This window comes from Eschscholzia californica, unplaced genomic scaffold (assembly GCF_041429995.1).
Source record: "Eschscholzia californica isolate CP2 unplaced genomic scaffold, dmEscCali1.0.p SCAF_6, whole genome shotgun sequence".
Classification (NCBI taxonomy): Eukaryota; Viridiplantae; Streptophyta; class Magnoliopsida; order Ranunculales; family Papaveraceae; genus Eschscholzia; species Eschscholzia californica.
The window spans coordinates 32023626-32041974 of record NW_028238483.1 but is presented as its reverse complement, the minus strand read 5'-3'; the positions used below and the strand labels follow the sequence as shown (position 1 = coordinate 32041974).

Here is an 18349-nt window from a genome sequence, read left to right as displayed (position 1 = left end):
GACAGACTAGACTTCTCTTATATAGAGATTGTACTTTCCTGGAGAGACTCAAATAAGGAAATAAGATAACTACTAATAATACTTTACTTGATTGCTAAGACTCATAATTGTGGAAACCCTAAATACTTAATTATAGAAACTACGCTAATGTAGCTTCTTGACCGTGAGGCCCACTATCACCATGGCCGTGAGGCCCAATAAGAAGATGGTCTCCATCAGAATCACTGATTAAAATGAGACACATATGGATCAAATTGAGCCCCCTTTGTATGAGTGTTGATATTTATAAATAGGATGTTCAGGAAAGTGATAGACAAAACAAAAGTTGGTTCAATGGTTTGTAGACAGTTGTGGAATTTTGGCATAAGGGAGATACAAATTTTTTTTTTTTAGAAGTCGACTACGATCTACGTATGCCGTTACATTTGGCATTGATACATCAAAGATGTGATCAGCTCGATAACCGCCCACTGAAACTCTAACAGAACCGGACCTATAACTCAACTAAACAACTACCTGAAGTCCAACTACATTATTTATACCCTAATAATCTCAATTCAAATAAACCAAAGATTCAATTGTGTCAACACCTTGGAACCATGAAAGATACAATTGTGTTAATGATATTTTTCTTTAATACATGTCAACCCAACTAATATACTTAGAAATGATGTACAATCTTCTTTTTTGCATGCTTATGGAAAACTTTCTTATCTTACTTGTGTCGTGAATTTAAAGAAACTCGCAAATCTCGTGAGGATGGAAGATTTGCAGTCAAAGTAAATGGTAGTATTTGCAAAAGAAAAATAAAAATAAATGGTAACAATATCACGAGCGACTCAATAAAAATAAGTATATAATTTTTCATCTTCACCACCTATCCATCTTCACCTCCGCCGACCATCACCATCCCTTATAAACTACAACCATCTTCATTAACAACCACCACCTCCACTGACATCTTTGTCTTCTCCACGATTCGCCATCATCACCCTGACAAAGCACAATCTACTTCTCCTCAAGTCTATATTAAAAAAGACTCTCTCTCAACAATATTCGATTAAAGAAGATAAAAACTTTTCTAACCGTGCAATTGTTTCCTTCAATCAAAGGGATCAGTGGAAAAGGAAAAAACCGAGAAAGCAAAATGTCAAGTAAAAAAAAACACACAGACAAAAGGGCCAAATCTAAGAAAATATATATTTCTAGGACTAGCGGTGCAATTGACAAAAATTCTAAATCCACGTGCGTCCATAACACGATATCTATTTGCACACTTATCCCGTAAAATGTACATCTTTGCACAATTATCCCTTTCTCACTCTTCTCCACCCTGAGCTTTCGATTCCCTTTCCTCATTTTGAGATTGGTTGAAGGAACATTGCGACAAGAAAATATCCCCTCAGATTAAAGAAGGATTATGAGTTTTTATTTATTAACGCGAGTGAAAGGAAAAATGACGGTGGTCTTCTTGGTGGTGATGGTGTTTTGGAGGTGAAGATGGTTTTTTTGTCGATGGAGGAAGAAGATGATGGCGAAGCGTGAAGATAGTGGGTTGTTGATGTAGAAGGAAAGAGACGGTGATGAAGAAGCCGGTGGTGATGAAGATGTGAAAGAGGTGGTTGTTAGGGGCGTTGGAGGTGGAAAAAAGGAAAAAAGAAAGAGAATTGTTTGTTAGGTTGTGAATTGGGCCTTACCATACCCTTTTAGGCTGATCATCTTCGTTCACGTAAGAATTTTCAATGATTTTATTCATCCCTCCATTTTGGTCCGTCCCCCAATCCTTGCTGATGTGACGACATATCACTGGAGTGTGGAGCAATTAGAGAGAATAATGAAAAAACATACTCTAATGATATGTCGCCACATCAGCAGAGGGTTGTGGGAGGGACCAAAATGAGAGATGAATATAATTTATGATGAATTTTTTATGTCGACCATATTTTTCAGTTCATATGAAATAGTTGTATGTCCAGGAGAGTTGCACCCTCACATACAGCTCTCTTGCAAGAGGGTGATTGGTGAATGGGTTTTCGACATGTTCGACTCATGGGCAACCCGTGGCCCGTGGGAAGACCTACTTCGCGAGAAGCTGCTGTATGTTCAGACGGATTAGGGACTTTTCTACTCTACTGTCATGTATTTACTGGATTTCCCGACAAACATTCCTCATTAATCATTATCAAATTTCCAACCGTTAGATCCGAAAAAAATGATACAACTAATGAGTACACCAAACGGATGAAAAATACGCGATGCACTGGATCACTAAGAGTAGCGGGAACTGCTGTCAGTGTTATAAACTAGATATAAATACTGAAAAAGTCTCCGTCACTATACTTTCTCCTGCCTCCGGTACGCAATTTTCAGTCTCTTCTTTCTGACTTTCACTGTTTGCATGAATTTCAAGATCCAATTCTTCATTTTAGAGAGAGAAAGAGTTTTTTAGAGAGAGAGAAGAGCTGGAGCCTTCACAGGAAACCTCGCAGTCCGGGAAATCTCAACCCGGAAACGGACGGATTAGGTATAGAACACCTTCACTAGCAGAACTAGAAAGTCACAATCACTTTGAGCAAGATCAAGATCAAGTAGATCTAGATCATCAAATGGATAAAATGTTGAAGAAAGGTAGACAAGAATCATTGTTTGATAAGATCTACAGAGTTAGAAGCATCATCTGTTTGATATCTGTACCTCTTCTTCTTATCTCCTTCGTTCTATTCTTCATGTCTCAGTCATTTTCATCCGATGATATAATTCAGAATCGTCGCACTTCACCGCATAATCATCGTAGAACTGGATCTAAAAGTTACGCCGTTATATTTGATGCCGGAAGTTCTGGTAGCAGAGTTCATGTCTACTGTTTCAATGATGGTTTGAATCTGGTTCCAATTGGGAAAGACCTTGAACTCTTCGTACAGGTATGAAATTGCACAATTTCTTCAAAATTGTTTCTGAATTTTGATGATTGTTAGATTTATTCTCTTAGGTATGAATTTTTTATTCAATTGATTAGGAGATCTGATTCAATCCTAAACTAGCAGAAAAAGGAATTCGATTAATAAGTTGTGATTTTACTTTGGTGTGGGAATTTGACTCATTTGAACCTGAATTGTCGGACACAAATAGACCCAAAATCAGCCCAAATCAACCTTGAGCTGAATTGATGCATTTTCTATATCGCAGAAAAAACCTGGTTTGAGCGCCTATGCAAGTGATCCCCGCGAGGCGGCTAATTCACTACAGTCTCTTTTGGAGGAAGCGGAAAATGTTGTTCCTCAAGAGCTACGTAGCAAAACCCCAGTTAGAGTTGGGGTAGGTTTCAATAACTATTCAGCTTTAGCATTGAGTATTTCATCTTGGTACACGAGTGGTATTGATATTTCACTATTTGCATAGGCCACAGCAGGTTTGAGGCAATTGGAAGGCGACACGTCCGATAGGATTTTACAATCGGTTGGTGACATTCATCTCTAACTGCAACTATTGTTCATTTCTTGTGGTCTCTATTCGTCACTTACAAAATCACTTACCCTGAACAACTTTCTCTTATGAACTTTGGCTAACAGGTGAGGGATTTTCTTAAAGAGAAAAGTTCGTTTAAATCGGAACCTGATTGGGTCACAGTCTTGGATGGAACTCAAGAAGGTGCGTTTCAGTGGGTATGTACGACACTTACTTTCTCAGCTTTTTCTTTGCAACATTTTGCTCGACTATCATTACCTGGGTTTGTATTTCATAATTTCATAGTCGATTTAGTCTAACCTAAATGTGTGAATAAGTACTGTTTTGCTATGATTGTTACTTTAGAGAATACAATTGTGTGTATATAAATGGCATAGGTAGTGGCCAGTCAATTTGTAGCCAGAAATTCACACAATGTTCTTGCGCTATATTTATCAAAATCAAAAGCAGCATTCAAATATAGAGAATCAATACAATCCACATGACAAAATAGATGATACCTCTTCCACCAATTACCTGCGTACCCACAAAAATGGATACTCAAGTTCATCTTTTCTTCGGCACACCACGATAACAATATGCAAACTTTTGAAAGCTAAAATCTCTTATTGAAATCAACTGCTGGAGAGAAACACCACTGCCTAACTACATTAGGTTATACATCAATAATTCCTTTTCTCTGATTTCACTAGATCCAAATTTAACACTTTATGCTTGTTGTTATTTCCTGTTGGTCAGGTATCTCCCATCTTTCTAACTCCACTTTCACTATTATTGAGTTAACAAATATTACATATTGGTGCATCTTCACCATCATTCCTTATTCATTCATATCTTGGATTATACTCAACTCGACAAGTTACCTGTGTTAGAATGATTTGTATATGTTTGTATTTACTTGTATAGTTAAGGGTACAACAGTCATATGTAATTCATTCTTTTCATTATAAATAGAATCATACCCTATTCATTAGGGTATCTTGAGCTCAACAACATAACCTCTTTCTTTAAGATTAGACGTGAACATAACCTCTTTGGCATGTCTTCTGAATTTCTATAACATGAGCAATTTTCCGTACAATTCTAAGTTGTAATCAGCTCCATTTCATAGGTCACGATAAACTACTTATTGGGGACATTGGGAAAGAAATATTCCAATACAGTTGGAGTAGTTGATCTTGGAGGTGGATCTGTTCAAATGGCATATGCTATCTCAGAAAAGGCTGCTGCAAAAGCTCCAAAATTATCAGATGGGGAAGATACATATGTGAAGGAACTGTTGCTTAAGGGACACAAATACTACCTTTATGTTCACAGGTTTGAATCCTTCTTACTTATCAATGTTGCAGCTTCACGGATTAACTATCAAAACATGATTTGTTAGTCGAATTAAAACTATCAGATGTTCAATTTGTCCATCAGCATGCCCGTTTTCTATATGCCATTTTGGATTTGCATGCCTATTCGTTCTTTTTTATTTTAAATTTGCATATACATTTCTGAATATGTTTTGTAGTTCTAAACTACAATATGCATTTTTGACAATACTAATCAATTTGAAAATGTTGGGCGGACTAAAAGCCCAGTTCCTCCTATCTTTTACGTGCCTACTGTGCCGTTCTTTAATCACAAAGCCCTTAATAGAAAGACATTATTTGTTTCTGAAAGTTGGTTTTAGTGGTGAAGTTTGTTGCTCTAATGTTGCAGTTATTTGCGTTATGGATTATTAGCAGCTCGAGCAGAGATCCTCAAGGCAGGAGATGGCTCTGGCAATCCCTGCATCTTGACTGGCTATCATGGTACCTCCAGCATTGCCTTCTCCACACACACAAACACACACACACACACATATATATATATAATATTCCTTTTTATTCTATGATATAGTAAATATATAGGAAACAACCATCAACTTCGTCACAGACTCGCATGTTATAGCACCTAGTTTAACTGTTCAACCAGCTTAACCTTGAAACTAAGAAAGGTGGAAGTTTTAAATTCTCCCCTGTGTTGTTGGTTTTAGCTCATTGCATACTCTTTTGCGAACCTGAAATTAGACATGCTTATAGTTTCTTGACTTGCTTCAAATATTAAAATATTTCAAGAATAAAGCATGAGATATTTGGATAAACCCCATCCACAGAGGGAAATCCTTGTTACTCGCTGAAACCAACATCTCGTACCCAATTCTGATAATCTTGACTATTTATTTTTCCTATAGGATCGTACAAATACGGTGGAGCTGTATACGATGCATCAGCTTCTCCTTCTGGTTCCGATATGAATAAGTGCAAAAGAGAAGCATTCAAGGCACTCAAAGTTAAGGAATCAACATGTACACACATGAAGTGCACCTTTGGTGGGATATGGAATGGTGGTGGTGGCGACGGACAAAAGAACCTTTTTGTCGCGTCATTTTTCTTTGATCGTGCTGCCGAGGTAAAAATCATCAGATGATTACTGTACTTGATAATCGAGATTACCTCTTCTTATAATGAACATTTGGTTTATCCATCTTAGCTGTATTTACCTAGATTTCTCTTCTGCACACAGGCTGGTTTTGTGAATCCAAAGCATTCAACTGCTAAGGTTCGCCCGATAGAGTTCGAAGAAGCAGCTAAACGTGCTTGTGAGACAAAACTGGAAAATGCAAAATCTATATACTCAGGTGTTGAGGAAGATAATCTGCCTTATTTATGTATGGACCTTGTATATCAATTCACACTGCTCGTGGATGGATTTGGTACATAAACTTCACACTTTTAGTCAATAATTATAATTACTAACATCGCGTATAATATTAACTTTTCTAACATTTTCTTGACCCGTAATGTTTTTTTTTTCCCTCAGGTTTAGATCCATGGCAAGAAATCACATTAGTGAAGAAAGTGAAATACGGAGATTCCCTAGTGGAAGCTGCATGGCCACTTGGGAGTGCGATTGAAGTTGCATCATTATCTAAATAAGTCTAGGTTGAAGTCGAGGACCATTCATCTTTGTAAGTCTTCATTTTTAGAATTATTCGAAGTTGTGTTTTCTTGCATTGAGATTACGCATGGAGTTTCAAGCATAAACTAGAGATTTTTTTCTTGTCAATTTCGGGAGATGTTAGGAAGTATGATTCATCGTGCATTTGTAGTTTATATTACAGGAAATGTCAATTTTTAGCTGCAGGTAGAAAATTCATGGTTTTCCTTTTGCAACACAAAAGATCATCATATTCTTTTATTTGAGTCATTTTATGGATAAAAAGTTCTATATTGTGATTTAGTTACTGATTTGCATCTTATAATTCGTATTTACGTCTTTCCATTTGCCATAATTCTTATTTTTCGGTTGATCTACTTGTACTAAATGTTACTCTTCGCGGACTCGCCCAAATTTAAGCATGATATTAGATTGACATTAATGAGTTTGAGTTTTATTCACCTTGAGAGGTGTCTTTTTAAGAGGTTGTAATCAAACCAGTACAATACATTCTCAGTATCAGAGAGACTGGAGGAGGATATTGATGCTAGAATCATGGCATTATGTTATCTCAGTTGAAGGCACTACTTATTATAAAATTCCAATGGTTTTCCATTCGTCACAATTTGTTAGATTAACACCCTCTTTACAATATTCTTTTTATCTTCCTCCATGAGCAAGATCAGTCAAGCTCTTCTTTTAGGTACATTTTGCTGGTTGCCTGGTAGAAACTAGGATCAGAATAGAAGATTATTTCTTTACCAAAAAAAAAAAGAATAGAAGATTATTTGTTTTAAGAAAATCGAAACACTGTCAGCAGCTACAGCTTCTTTAGTACAATTACGATTGGTCAGAGCTCTTAAGGTAAGACCTTACGAAAGGTGGAGCTCTTAAACTAAGAAAGGTGGAGCTCTTAAACTAAGACAGGTTTTAATTTGTGGTCTACACTCTGGGATGTCAATGTACAAGTTGGGATCCTGAGATCCGACTTGAAGAAAAATTACAGACTCAATGTGATGGCTAATGGGACACGATGTTGAACATAATATTGAACCGACAGAGGTCGTACATTAATTAATTAGTTTTCTTTTCTTCTCGGCACCTCACCAAAATTTCTTCTCTATGTCGGGCAAGGTCGTCCACAAATTGGTATGTGGAAAGACTATTTTTTTTTCTTCATTTCTCTTCTCTCCACTGAATCTCTCTCATATCCTAAATGTTTCAACCAACTTTTTCTCCTATCTTCACCATTCGAAAGTAAGTAGTTCTCTTAATCGAAACAAAGTGAGAGTAGAGAGAGGTTCAACTTAGAGAGGAGAGAGAGATGAAAGAAATTTAGCATAAAGAGGAGAGAGAGAGAGAGAGCGAGAGATTCAACATAGAGAGGAGAGAGAGATGATGGCGCTGGTAGACGAATTGAGAGGAGAAGAGGAAGAAGCGGTGTGTGATTTTTTACCCAAAAAATTATATACTCACGAAAAACTTTATTGTTTTTTTTTTTAACATTAATTAGAAATTAAGTTTTTTCTTTTTAAGAAAGATGCACAGGAATCAGAAATGAAGGTTGTATCACATAGTCATCATATATTTATTTTTGCCATAAACTCAAAGACTAATCACATTCAATATGATACTTAACGTCTAAAAACTATGTAGCCGTGCTGCCGTGGGGCCGTGGGGGTGGGAATGGGGATGTTGTGTAACGGGTTAATTACAATAAAAATCGGAACTTTTTTCCCCGGTTTTTAAATCCGATATTTGGTGGGGTCTTTAAATTGTAAAAAAAAACACACAAGTAGAAAAAACGAGGGAAAACAGAGAAGCAAAAAAAAAAAAAAAAAAAAATGGGGGAAATAAGTGAAGGAAGAAACTGGAAGAAGGAACCTTAAACTTACTTCCTCTCTCAAATCTCAGTACTAGATTTTCTTCCTTCAAAGATTTTCTCAGACAAAACGATTTTGTAAGTAAAAGAAAAAGAGAAGTTGCTTCAACACTTTGGTGTCTCTTCATCTTCTTCTTCTAAGCTTTTGAAGTAAGCTTCTCTTTTTCATCTTTCCTTCAATGGAGTTTCTGAGTATACCCTTTATCAGTTTTATTATTTTCTTTCTTTTAGTGTCTCAAGTTGGAATCTTTTTTCTGTTCCTCTTTACTGTTCAAAATGACAAAAAGAAACATCATCTCTTAATATCCTATGTCCATTTGTTTATCATATCTCATTATCAGCTGGTTGTGTTTTTTTTTTTTTTTTATGTTTCTAGATATTATACACCCTAGATTTAGGGGTTTGGTGTTTGGAGAAGTTTGTTTAGATGGGGATTTGGTCATTTTGCTTTTTTTTTTTTGTTTGGATCTGATTCTAGTAGATTCTAGAATAAGAAGGAAATGCTATTATTCTCTATGGTATTTTGTTGAGTGTTCTGTGATATAACATTATGGATTTTGAGTTTTTAACTTTGATCTTGTCTAGTAAACTATGCTTGTTTCGGTTGAGTTCCATCTCATGAGGCTGCTTCATACATGCATTCCTGGTGAGGGCTTCACAAGCCCATCTAATGCCTCAAAACTTACTAAGCTTGAACATGCACCCTGTAACCCAGGCTCTGCAGCCCAAGGGACGGGGACTATTACATCCCCAAATTAGGTTTTTTGCGCTTGAGTAGTCTGCCTTCTCAGTTGACTCATGAAGACTCGATCTTCAATTGGAAATGACACCGTTTTCTGTAGGGTGGCGGATGCTTCTCACAGGGGGTGGTTGTTTTTATAGGCACATTGGACATGCACCCGATTTGGTTGTAAATTTCTTAACCTGCTCCATCTTATTGAGGTTCAACCTTGGAATTGGGCTAAATGTGAGATGAAGGTTGTTTGCAAGATTTATAGGTAGATAGATGCCCAAGCAGGCTATACATTTTAGTCACGAAATAGGATGCATCCTCTTGCATCATTATTCATTCATGGCAATGTGCACCAATTATTGGATATTACTTACTAAAAGTTGAAGGTTTGTTTGCGTCCTAAGATTACATCTTATTGCATGTAGAAAAACTATCTTTTCTTAAAACTGATCAAGTTGGAATGGTCTGGCTTAATTGTCTTCCATCAATACTATGCTTTCATTTTCTTGTAGTTGGATTTTCTAGTTCTCTGGATCAAATAGCACTCACGGGTGGTTCCTAGGTTTCAGTTGTTGTACTCGCCAAAAGTGTATTTCGTTCATGTTCGGGACCTGTTATTACATATTATGCTACATTAAGTTGACTACCTTACCAATTATTTTGCAGATTTGACTGCAATTATCCTCTTCTATCCTCAACTTCAAGAGAACTTGTGACCTGCATTAAACCAACAAGATACTAAGCTCATAATAGGCGATAGTAACTTGTCTAAGCCACCAGTATTGCTGAGTTTAGCTGTTAACATGGATGACAATGAACACAGTGCAAATGGGAGATACAGACAGGATCAGTATAGATCATTCCACAATCAGGTATGAAGCAGCATTCCCACCAAGAAAGTGTTTTTCTGTTGTCATTTTTTTTATTATAATTTTCTGTTGCGTGAACACATGTGCTGAATCAAGAAGAATTATTCATTAACTTCACAAAATTCTTGATTCGAGTCTCACCGTGCAATCATATTCCTCCTTAATCACTACTTCTGTTGATGTTCCCTCTTACTATCTTGATTGGTTCAGTGGATGATTCCTCCGCAACTGATGAAGGATCAACATGCCTTGACTATGAAATTCATGAGCATCCTTGCTGAAAGGGACACTGCAATTGAAGAACGAAATCTGGCACTCTGTGAGAAAAGGGTAGCTTTGGCTGAGCGAGATATGGCAATCCATCAGCGAGATGCTGCTTTGTCCGAGAGAAATAATGCATTAATGCAACGGGACAGTGCTTTGGCAGCTCTCGAGTATCAAGAGAACTCTAATGTCAGTGGTAATAGTGCTAGCACATATCAACCAGGATCTGGAATCCCCCGTGGAACCAAGCACATACAGCATCCTCAGCTACTGCAACATTCTGATGAAGCTCCTTACACTTCAACAGACACAGATATTCGTGAAGGGATCCCATTATCCTCCGGCCCTGAACCTATCAAACCTAGGAGAGGTAGGCGACCAAAAGAATTCCAGGCAGTTTCATCAAAAAATGCATCAAATCCAAAGAAGAGTAGAAAACGAGGTAAGGATTTGAAATGCCGAGTAACAGTTGCCAAACCGTCTGAGCAGTATATGGGCGAAGATGGAGGTCAAAAGAATGGATCTGAAGGTAACAATCGTGGCGTTTTTGAGATTAACTTTAATGATTTATTCATGTCGCCAGCAGTTTGCTCGTGCACAGGTATAGCTCGCCAATGCTATAAATGGGGGCAAGGGGGTTGGCAATCTGCTTGCTGCACAACTACTTTGTCTATGTACCCTTTGCCTGGAATTCCTAACAAAAGACACACTCGACTTGGCGGTAGAAAGATGAGTGGACCTGCTTTCCAAAAACTACTCAGTCGACTATCTGCAGAAGGCTACGATATTTCGGTGCCACTTGATCTCAAGGATCACTGGGCCAAACACGGAACAAATCGCTACATCACCATCAAGTAGAGGCTGGCAAGGGGTTGATTTATGATCTTGTTTTGAGTGTTAAAATGGTAGCTACTAAAACAGATACATAGATAGTTAGATGATGAATGTTGCTTCTTCCATGAGATTTTGTCTCTTTTTTGTTGGTTTCATGAAGGAGCAACTGGCAAGGTAAAACTATGGACCTTTGTGGGTGTAAAGAAGGAGATGGTAGTGCGTGGGTACATGCATTTGTTTTTTTTTTTTGTATAACCTAAACTGATGTTAGAAGAATGTAGAGAAAAATGAGAAAGTAGCAAAAAACAGAATTGGTTTGATTGAATGAAATTTTGAACTTCTACAATTTGTTCCGATACGTTTTATCTTGTACCAATTCTGGGAGTTTTTCTTTCTCTTCGATCATATAATCCAAGTGGAAGCTGGCTAATCCACGATACGGGTTCGATCATATTGGATTAACCCTGTATGGTTTTAATGGTTTGCTGATCCATGGAGAGTAACCATCTTGATTGAGCACATCATCTAAAAGTGGAATTCTTGGTAATTTTAAAAAAGGACTTAACGAGAAATGATACTAGTAGTCTGTTACTGCATAAGTTTTTTTTGAAGCCACGGGAATCGATTTCCATTCATAAGTGATAAAAATCACATTGTTTACATGGATGTAATTGTTATTTCTCTCTTCCAACTTCATGAGAGTTGCATACCTTTAAATGCAAAGTACCTCATGAATAAGACAGAAATGGGACTAGACTCTGACGAAAAAGATAGAAAAAAGATGAAAAGATCACGGATGAAAAGACCCTAAAGGTCACCAAAATAACTGATAATACAATTTAAGAAAACTAATTTACATTCCCGTCACATTCGCCGGAAAACCACCTTTGTTGCCGGAAAACCGCCTCTATCGTCGGAAAACCGCCTTTGTCGTCGGAAAACCGCCTTCATCGTCGGAAAACCGCCTTCACCCTAGAAAAACCGCCAACACGTTAATGAAATTCGAAATTGCACACCTCTGTTCCTGAAATCTAAAACAACAAGACCTAATGATGATGATGAATTAAAACAACATACTAGGTATTACAACAAAAAAAAACAGACTAGGAAAATCAAGATAGATAATTATGAACATCTAATACTACTATATGTAAGGATGTATATCAGATCTACATATATCTAAGCAGGTCTAGAAGAAGAAATGATTTCTTAGACTTCCCTTGTTCTTGTTGCACGTCATTTGCTGCTTCTTTTGATGTTCACCCATAATGTTATGTATTTCTCCCTCTATCCCGTTAACCCTTTTCTCTCTCAAAAATGAAAGAAGATTGAAGGGATATAGTTGATTCTATTATGGATATGAAGATAAAGACTTGTATTGGTTATGAGTAGTTGATTTTCATCTTCATTGATGGTGGTAGGTGGGAGGAACGAAAGCAAAAGGAGAGGAAGAGGAAACAGGATAACAGATCTAATCCGGTGAAGGGAGATCCCTTCACCGGAATCCCTAGATAGTTAAAGGTTGTTTTTTATTCTCGAAAACCTAGATAGTTAAAGGTTGATATATGATGGGATTATACTTGCAAATGAATATAAATGAGTGAGTTATATGTACTTTGGGCCCAATGGCATGGACGCCACAAAATGCTTAGACGATGTTCGATGGGGGTACGTAGATAAAAGAAGTCACGGACCCTCAAGAAATAAAGTTCTATAGGCGCCTCTAGTTTTTTTGCTTTTTGAGAACGCCCCCGACCATCGGTAAGCGTTGCTAAATGTCACAAAGATTTTGTACGAGAATAGAAATCTGATTTCGTGATCACTTTTTAAGGCATGATTTTAGGATTTAACTTGATCAACAAGTTAGGGTTTTGCTGCTTCTATATAAATCCGATTCCGTATCACTTTTTAAGGCATGATTTTAGGATTTAATTTGATCAACAAGTTAGGGTTTTGCTGCTTCTATATAAATCCTGAGGAGGAACCCTAGTACTAATTAATTCGTAGTAGCTCCTAAAATAATAAGATGTTCTGGTGGGACAAAGTAGAAGAAGAAGAAGAAAAAGTAGAAGATGAAAAAGACAGGATTAGTGAGTTACCACTAGATATTATTCATCGTATTCTCTCTTCTGTTGAGTTGAGAGAAGCCATCAAGACTTGTATTTTATCTAAAAGATGGAGGTATGTTTGGAAATCTCTTCCACGTCTAAATTTCCGTATCACATATAATCATCCTCATGATGAAATTAAGTTTAATCGTTTTGCTGATAACGTTTTAAATCATCTTGACCATCCTTGTCCTATTTCATGTTTTTGTTTAAGTTGTGACTCTTCTTGTAAACTTCGAGGTCATCTTCTTAGATGTATTGAAACCAACCGCCTTGAAGTACTATATCTTGATAATCCTAGAGACGACATAAAATATCAATTACCTCTTGATACCATATTCACTTTGAAATCGTTGAGGATATTAAAGTTGAAATATGATTATAACCATTCTGATTTTCCAAAGCTTGACATACCCAATTCAATAAGTTTACCTCGGCTAGAGAAACTTAGTCTAAGAGGGTTTCGGCTAGATGAAGATGATGACATTAAGAAGATCTTGTTGAATTGTCATGTTCTTGAGTCATTGTCATTTGATAGATGCATATTCAATCAAACCAACCTTGAGATATCTTCCTCCCCATCTTAAGCATTTAAAAATGTCTCGGTGTCAATACATTGACCCCGAAGACTACATTGTCTCCGAAGACGACCCCGAAGAACCCCCTGAAGACAACTCCCCATACGACCAACAAATATCTACTATAAACATAAATGCTTCTAATCTCTTGTCATTCAGATGCCTTTATCCTACATTTCATACTTATTATTCATGTCATTCAAAAATTCAAAGGTCTCTTGAATTTCAATCCGTGATCTGCGAATCATTGGAGAGATTTGAGTTGGAAACTTATGGCGGTCCTAAAGTTTGTATACAAGATGGATCAATGTGTTTACCCAAGCTCAAGAAACTTGTTCTAAGTGGTTTTGAAGGTGAGACTGATGCCCTTAACAGTATGTTCTCGAGTTGCCCACTTCTTGAATTATTGTCCTTAGAAAACTGTGAGTTTGGTGATAACATCCTTGATATTTGTGGTCTTCAACTTAAGCGTTTGAAAATTTATGGCGGAGCCGTTGAATCGATCAAGTTATATGCTCCAAATCTCATATCATATCAGTGTTATAGTCTCAAGTGGAAATACTTTGATATAGGGAGTTTTAGCACATTAGTCAATGCTAATATTGACTTCAGTTTCGCCGAAAAAACAAATACTTTTGTGTGTGAAGCACCAAATATTGATGATGAGAAGAGAAAATTGTATTTACCACAAATTGTTAAGTTACTTAGAGCTTTTCATAATGTGGAAGTACTGACGTTATCACCTTTAGTCATCATGTTACTCTCAGAAGCTCCGTCATTATTAGAAAATCTACTTGAGTTTCGTAACCTTACTTGTTTGTACATCTCGACATGGCTTTTGAGAGACTCCATCAATGTAATATCACACTTACTTGAGATATCTCGTAACGTAGAGTCTCTTATTATGAAGACAAATTCGGGAGATGATAACAGGCTGAAACTAATAAAAGTCTCGCTCCAGAGATGCAACTTCCATCACCTCAAAGAGGTCGTGATTTCTGGTCCAGGTATATCTTTAGATCTTCGAAACTATAAAGGTTATGATACTCTTATGTTTCTAACAGTATTGTTGAAGAAGGCCAACAATTTGCGGAAAGTTAGACTATATTTGTATCGGAATGAAGAGTTAACGGAAGCTGCTCGGGTTGCAGAAGATTTCGAAAGAGTCTCTCCATATGTAACATTCTTCTTAAACCATGTACGCTCTAGCAGTTGGTCGTGAACAACTTCAATTGCAGGCTATGATTGATGGTAAATTTCTCAGAGTTCATGTAAAGCACAAAAATAGTTTTACTGATGACGTTGATCCCCCCAAACAGATTGTTTCATCTAGGATAATATGTTCTAGTAATTTGAATTCTTACCCATTTAATGAACTCCTAAATATTCATTAATGAAAAAATTTATCTGCATAAGTTGTATCTTCAAGGACATCATTGTGGTTGGAGTTGAGTTCCTGGTTTGGTAATTGGTGGCACTAATACTTGTTTCAGTCATCTTTTTTCAATATGTTGTCTATTAAAATATTCAAATTTTATTCTGATTATGTGACATAGTCAAATCATACTTGGGTGAAGTTAATTTTTTTCTTATGTTAGATCTGGCTCGTTTTAACGGTTTGAATTGTTTTAGCCTGGTTGATTTTAGGGGGTAGTGGATTGGGACTTTCACAGATTTTCATAGACAAAATGTTCCGTAGACATTTCAAGACATTTCAAAACATTTCGGATGACTTTTTATAGACAACATGTCTTCATAGACATTTTCAAGACATTGAGTTTGTAGACAAAATGTCTTTATAGACATTTCAAGACATTTGATCCATAGACAAAATGTCCTGGAGATAGACATTTATTACTTTGATATTATTATTATTGTTTAATCACATGAAATAATATATTTATACTAACATTTCAAATATATATTTTTTTTCGACTTTCGTAGACATCTGTGAGTATTTGTGGACATTTGGTAGACATTTATTATTTTAATATTATTATTATTGTTTAATCACATGAAATAATATATTTATACTAACATTTCAAATATATATTTTTTTCGACTTTCGTAGACATCTATGAATATTTCTGGACATTGGTGGACATTTGGTAGACATTTATTATTTTAATATTATTATTAATGTTTAATCACATGAAATAATATATTTATACTAAACATTTCAAATATATATTTTCGACTTTCGTAGACATCTGTGAATATTTGTGGACATTTGGTAGATATTTATTATTTTAATATTATTATTATTGTTTAATCACATGAAATAATATATTTAATGTTATTGTTTAATCACAAAAAATATATACTAACGTTTCAAATATATCTTTTTTTTTGACTTTCGTAGACATCTGTGAATATTTGTGGACATTTGGTAGACATTTATTATTTTAATATTATTATTATTGTTTAATCACATGAAATAATATATTTATACTAACATTTCAAATATATATTTTTCGACTTTCGTAAACATCTGTGAATATTTGTGGACATTAGTGGACATTTGGTAGACATTTATTATTTCAATATTATTATTGTTGTTTGATCACATGAAATAATATATTTATACTATCATTTCAAATATATATTTTTCGACTTTCGTAAACATCTGTGAATATTTGTGGACATTAGTGGACATTTGGTAGACATTTATTATTTTAATATTATTATTGTTGTTTGATCACATGAAATAATATATTTATACTAACATTTCAAATATATATTTTTCGACTTTCGTAAACATCTGTGAATATTTGTGGATATTGGTGGACATTTGGTAGACATTTATTATTTTAATATTATTATTGTTGTTTGATCACATGATGGACTTTAAATGTCTCTTGTTTTTTGAGAGATATTTTGGCTTCTAAAATTGTCCCAAATCCTTCACAAAATCCATCAAACTATGAAGTCCACCAAAGTCTGGGACATTTTGGAAGACAATCGAATGCCTCGGACTTTCATAGACTCTCAAATGTCTGGATTTGAATGCCTAAGACTTTCGTGGACTCTCAAATGTCTGGATTTGAATGCCTCAGACTTTCGTGGACTCTCAAATGTCTGGATTTGAATGCCTCGGACTTTCGCGGACTCTCAAATGTCCGCGAAAGTCTCAATCCAATACCCCCCCTTAGAATGCCTGTGTTTGTCTGATTCCTTCACATGAAGTATTGGATTTCAAAAATGTCTACCTTTGTCAATGTACCGGATGACATCATTAATCCTCTTTCTTGAGGTTGTCATACTGACGACCTCACCATTCTTTTTAAATTTATGTTGATGACGAAGAAGCTATTCAAGTTCAAGTCAATCACTATGGAAAACCAGACCCAATCTGAAATAATAAGTTGATGACGAAGAAGCTATTAGGGTTTTGTGCTTGATTGACTATATTCAGGAATTAAAAACCCAAAAGCTATTAGAAAACCAAACCCAATCTGGAATAATATTTGAAAAAAATTATTTCATAAAAGTACAATTTCACTCTCGAAATGAAACTTGCGGTCGAATTCGTCTCTACTACAATTCCCATACAAATCAACGCGATTTTTTTTTCGAAAAATTTTCTGAACAAATCTTAGTCTGCTTTCAACAATTTTGTAAATTTCTGAACAAATTTGTTTTTGCTCAATAATCGCAAAAATGTTTTTCAATTTGTCCTTTGCATTTGACAAACACATTAACTGGCACTAACGTTTTTGCTAAAGCATTTTTCGATTTGTCTTGTGAAAAAAGAAATGATTTTCACATTTTTTTTTGTTTTGCTTTCGACAAAAACATTTAGACTAATGCATTTGTTAATTTGTCTATGGATAAAATTAAAATGTCATGCATATTACTCATTGTATTTAAAAAGCCCATGAACGGACAAATAATATTTTAGCCACTGCAATATATATGTTGTTAACAACATAATTATATATGTTGTCAACATTTTATAAGAAGTCAGATCATTATTATATATGTAGTCAACAGTTTATAAGGATATAATTATATATGTTGTTAACATAGAAGGGTAAAAAGAGGATTACAAAAAATATATAACTTTCTTGATAACTACATACTTATATATTTTGTCAACCGTTCAAAAGGTGAGTTTTTTGTAAAATTGTTTTTCCCAGAAATTTCTTTCCTATTTGGCCATTTTTGGGCGTTTCATTGAAAATTTCTTTTTTTTTTCGTGGTTGAAATCCAAAAGTTGTGTTGATTAGAGCAACTCTACTCTAACCCACGGGGCTGAGGCCTAAATTCAAATGGTCTAACTTGGTATCCTTAGGGCTTAGCCTCTACTCAGCCCTAAGGAAGCCCTCAATGGATTCTTAACGTAGAGTCGACTAAGGGCTTTCCCCACGTGACCCCTTGGGGTTCCAACGGTCATGTGGGGAATTTGTCTGGTCTAGTTGTTGGAGCTAATCTGACGGTCCATATTGGGGTGGTCCTCTGTAGATAGAGAACCATCCCATAATTTCGAAAGGAAAAAAAAATTAAATTAAAAAAAGAAAGTGTGCGCACGTGTTTCACACATACACAAGATCACCGACGTTTTTCCCACACTCATAACCCATTGATGAAGGTTGTTTATTGGGGAGTGAGAACTATTAGTAATGGATCAATCTTTTCGTTTTTCTTTT

General features: G+C 35.7%; 4 protein-coding genes and 1 long non-coding RNA gene across 8 annotated transcripts in view; 4 read left to right on the top strand and 1 right to left on the bottom strand.

The window, feature by feature from the left end:
* The first annotated feature begins 2250 nt into the window (after positions 1 to 2250).
* On the top strand, positions 2251 to 6771 carry LOC147533615 (putative apyrase 1). The gene is made up of 9 exons (XM_086648419.1): positions 2251 to 2921; positions 3187 to 3315; positions 3400 to 3456; positions 3570 to 3662; positions 4577 to 4782; positions 5173 to 5264; positions 5687 to 5904; positions 6019 to 6208; positions 6316 to 6771. The coding sequence occupies exons 1-9, from the start codon at positions 2607 to 2609 to the stop codon at positions 6429 to 6431; spliced, it is 1416 nt and encodes a 471-aa protein (XP_086504545.1). The 5' UTR covers positions 2251 to 2606; the 3' UTR covers positions 6432 to 6771.
* Positions 6772 to 8211: 1440 nt separating this feature from the next.
* LOC147533614 (protein BASIC PENTACYSTEINE6-like) lies at positions 8212 to 11360 on the top strand. Of its 3 annotated transcripts, none has more exons than XM_086648417.1 (3): positions 8212 to 8464; positions 9714 to 9919; positions 10127 to 11360. In XM_086648417.1, the coding sequence occupies exons 2-3, from the start codon at positions 9851 to 9853 to the stop codon at positions 11036 to 11038; spliced, it is 981 nt and encodes a 326-aa protein (XP_086504543.1). In that variant the 5' UTR covers positions 8212 to 8464; positions 9714 to 9850; the 3' UTR covers positions 11039 to 11360. The 3 variants fall into 3 exon arrangements, with proteins under 3 accessions (XP_086504543.1, XP_086504542.1, XP_086504544.1); XM_086648418.1 differs by having other exon boundaries at positions 8239 to 9312; XM_086648416.1 differs by having other exon boundaries at positions 8212 to 9919.
* Positions 11248 to 12596, bottom strand: LOC147533613 (uncharacterized). Its single transcript, XR_015227744.1, has 2 exons — positions 12119 to 12596; positions 11248 to 11392 (listed from the first exon to the last, which is right to left on the bottom strand). It is a non-coding gene; the product is annotated as an uncharacterized LOC147533613 (long non-coding RNA).
* A 251-nt stretch (positions 12597 to 12847) lies between these two features.
* Positions 12848 to 17235, top strand: LOC147533612 (uncharacterized). Of its 2 annotated transcripts, XM_086648414.1 has the most exons (3): positions 12848 to 12882; positions 12964 to 15350; positions 16853 to 17235. In XM_086648414.1, the coding sequence occupies exon 2, from the start codon at positions 13633 to 13635 to the stop codon at positions 14920 to 14922; it is 1290 nt and encodes a 429-aa protein (XP_086504540.1). In that variant the 5' UTR covers positions 12848 to 12882; positions 12964 to 13632; the 3' UTR covers positions 14923 to 15350; positions 16853 to 17235. The 2 variants fall into 2 exon arrangements, with proteins under 2 accessions (XP_086504540.1, XP_086504539.1); XM_086648413.1 differs by lacking the exon at positions 12848 to 12882 and having other exon boundaries at positions 12932 to 15350.
* LOC147533607 (F-box/FBD/LRR-repeat protein At3g14710-like) overlaps positions 12930 to 18349 on the top strand; it is a 52562-nt gene continuing 47142 nt past the window's right edge. The window contains exon 1 of the mRNA XM_086648412.1: positions 12930 to 12964. The gene's annotated coding sequence lies outside the window, so the exon portion shown is untranslated. The remainder of the gene's footprint in view (positions 12965 to 18349) is intronic.

Bases quoted from the DNA above. Each gene is read 5' to 3' on its own strand.
- LOC147533612 (XM_086648414.1), top strand. From the start codon at position 13,633: ATGTTCTTGAGTCATTGTCATTTGATAGATGCATATTCAATCAAACCA.
- LOC147533614 (XM_086648417.1), top strand. From the start codon at position 9,851: ATGGATGACAATGAACACAGTGCAAATGGGAGATACAGACAGGATCAG. The intron at 9,920-10,126 runs GTATGAAGCAGC...TGATTGGTTCAG, and splicing joins ATAGATCATTCCACAATCAG to TGGATGATTCCTCCGCAACT.
- LOC147533615 (XM_086648419.1), top strand. From the start codon at position 2,607: ATGGATAAAATGTTGAAGAAAGGTAGACAAGAATCATTGTTTGATAAG. The intron at 2,922-3,186 runs GTATGAAATTGC...TCTATATCGCAG, and splicing joins ACCTTGAACTCTTCGTACAG to AAAAAACCTGGTTTGAGCGC. The intron at 5,905-6,018 runs GTAAAAATCATC...TTCTGCACACAG, and splicing joins TCTTTGATCGTGCTGCCGAG to GCTGGTTTTGTGAATCCAAA.